Source organism: Bactrocera latifrons, unplaced genomic scaffold (assembly GCF_001853355.1).
Source record: "Bactrocera latifrons isolate USDA-ARS-PBARC rearing strain unplaced genomic scaffold, ASM185335v1 scaffold_1157, whole genome shotgun sequence".
Classification (NCBI taxonomy): Eukaryota; Metazoa; Arthropoda; class Insecta; order Diptera; family Tephritidae; genus Bactrocera; species Bactrocera latifrons.
Genome location: NW_017534583.1, coordinates 20,344 through 23,385, shown reverse-complemented (window position 1 = coordinate 23,385; position 3,042 = coordinate 20,344). Strand labels below are relative to the sequence as shown.

Sequence of the window (3,042 nt, the reverse complement as noted above, 5' to 3'; positions counted from 1 at the left end):
TGCCAGGATACGGCACATACTCGTCCCTGGTTAATCGACTCAACTCATCCCTATAATCTATATACTATTGTATAGGGTCTCCGTCGTTGGATGTTATAAATTTCGTGACAAACTTAATACACCTTTTTGAGTGTGTGACCTAATTAAGAAAAAGAGCAAAGATCCCTGTTCCTACCAAAGATAAATTAATTAAACTAAAAAAGCAAAGCAAACTGTAATTTTTATTAATTAAAATTTAAATTTACATATGTATATAATATATATAATACCATAATACCAATATATAATTGGTTTTACAAACTTCTTTGCTTTCTAGCACGCGGAGGGTTCCATGATACAGGTGTTGAATCAGTAATGGAAACAATATTAAGACCACCCATTTGCAATCCTTTAATTGCAGACTGTAATCAAACTAAATTTATAAATATTTTAAAAATTAAAAAAAAAAGTTTTTACCATGCGGCCAGGTCCCAATCCACGCACTTTCACGCGAACGGTCTTCCAACCTAGTTCTATGGCTTTCTGCAAATAAATAAGATACTATCTCTTCAGAAGTCAAATTTCAAACCTCATTTTATTCACCTCGCTAATAGTTATTGCAGTGGCTTGAGCTGCAATATTTGTACCTTTTCGAGTATTTTTAAAACCTTCAATACCACAAGATCGGATTACTCTAGGTATACCGTTATTATCGGTAACGCTGATTACAGTGTTGTTAGGTGATACTCGTATATTACATATAGGTAATTCAGCAAATGGAATCCCATTATATAGTTGGTGATATGTTTTGACACCTGGGAAGAATTTTTCTTTCCTGTTAAATACAGTGTATTTAGTTAGTTTTGCCACAATTTTAGTTGATATTATCATATGTTCTTTTTCAAACCAAAATTTAATGTTTAACACTTTTTTTATTTTTTAGACAACTTTTTCATCACTTTTGTTCTARTCGTCCTAGCTAACATTTGTTTTACTTTTATATATATAATATATGTACATGGCACAACTAAAATGCAAAATAACGTATCATCAAAAAATTCACCACATCACATGCCTCAAATTTTAAGCTTCTGCGATCAAAAATACCGAAGCTATATTAAAAATTCAAAAAAACGTATCATCAAGTGCTTGATTTCGTTAAACAAAATAACTCATGTGTGTAAAAATGACAGAGTGTTTGTCCTTTTTACATCGAAGTTAGCCTTCATTTATTGTTTATGTTTATTTTTAGTGATTATGTTCAATGCTTTGGTTCGATTAGGTTACATGGCTGATCAAAAATCGAACATGGACTACGACATTTACATATGTAGTCATTGGTGAGGCCATAGAAAAGAAGAACTCCTGCAGGCGTTTAATTTCCATACCCGCCAGTTCGATTTGATGTCTGAGGGTATGCGCCCCAAGTGATTAAGTATTGACCTCCCTAATGCCAGACAGCCAAGAAGGAATTGTTGAGTTGTTTCTACCTCATCTTCTGCAGATGGCGTCTAGTAGGATTCCCAGCCTTACTGCGTGGCCTTTCCTTACTTTTGGGGCAATAGCGTGTTAAAAGCCCCAAAACTAGGGGCAAAAAGATCGCTAGATCTCTTGCGAACGATTTTGGGTCAAAAGACTTTTGCGACAGCTCATGTACCAATGGTGGCCCAGCACTGACCAAGCTTCCGCGATGCCTAGCTATTCAGTAACAAAAGTGGATACGGGTGCACAGATCCGCAGCCTAATGGCTCTAATCTTGGTCTGGAAGACCCCGCAATAGTTAGGAAGTCTGAAACTAGAGTTGATAGAGAGCTCCTGACTATAGACCTCCACCAATCTTCCCCACAAGAAGAAATGACAACATCTACAAGACCTAAACGATTTGATTCCAGCAGATTATTACTTTTAWGACTACTATACAATTTGCTTCATTTTTCCTCTATATTTCCTTTATATTTTATATGAAATATTCTTATAGTTTAATTTTAATTCAGATTTGAAATTTTTATTTCAATATCTCAATTGGGTTTCTTTTTATACTGGAAATCTATGAAAAGTGGTGTTACGTTATTTTGCATTTCAGGTGACGATGAAGAGTATGTACAAAAATTGGCGGCCCAGTATTGTAAAATAATGGATTAATTAAGTTGTGCATTTATAGATCGCTCAAGATAAAGTAACCATTTAAATTCTATGGAAATTGAAATATGCAATAAATCAGCTGACACAACAGGAACGGAACAATGACTGTTAATTGCTGGCAATCATTGATATCCAATGGAAAATAGGCACAAATGGGATTTCTTTTAAGCCGCGATCTGAAGGTACCGTTGGAATTAAACATATATAGGGTTATGGCAACGCAAACTCTTAGTTTACGAGAGTCCGCCACCACACAAAGGAGTACTACGCAAAAGTATTCCAGTCATTATTATTATTATTTTTGCAAAGCGCGGCCGAAGCCCCCAACGCAGAAAGGAGTACTACACAAAAGTAGTACTAGTAGTAAAAGCCCGGGTATTGGCTCGACTAGGCTTATTTTTGTAAAGCGCGGCCGAAGCCCCCAACGTAGGAAGGAATATTACGCGAAAGTACTTCAGTCACCCCGATATGATATAAATTCTATATGGGTAAATTTTAGAATAGCATCCCCCGATTTCGGGGTTAAAAACCATAAGTCAGCGGCAGCTATATGTATATACATATGTACAGTGCCGCATATAAGTATTGGCACGTCAACCATTTTGTATTTTTCGGCTATTTTAAAAGCAGACTAATATGTTATGCAGTGTAAATATATTTTCCCTTGTTAAATCCAATTCGGATCCTTCGACCGCGCTTCAAAAAAAAAAAAATAACCCTGGTCGCTCAAACACCGGCGTGTTCATAGTTCTTTTGTGTCAAAGAACTTTCAGCACTGGCGGCTTTCGGCCGCGCTTCAAAAAAAAATAACTCTGGTCGGTCCAACACCGGGGTGTTCATAGTTCTTTTGTGTTGAAAATTTCGGAGTTGCCATTGGCAATATAAAACGGTATTTACTAAATATTTTATAATAATATTTTT

General features: G+C 35.8%; 1 protein-coding gene across 1 annotated transcript in view; it reads right to left on the bottom strand.

Moving 5' to 3' along the window:
* Positions 1–242: 242 nt before the first annotated feature.
* The window catches only part of LOC108976853 (28S ribosomal protein S11, mitochondrial), an 11,833-nt gene continuing 9,033 nt past the window's right edge, over positions 243–3,042 (bottom strand). Inside the window, exons 2-4 of the mRNA XM_018946230.1 lie at positions 583–814; positions 457–522; positions 243–401 (exon numbers count right to left, since the gene is read on the bottom strand). Coding sequence (XP_018801775.1) covers positions 294–401; positions 457–522; positions 583–814 — 406 coding nt within the window. The 3' untranslated portion in view covers positions 243–293. The remainder of the gene's footprint in view (positions 402–456; positions 523–582; positions 815–3,042) is intronic.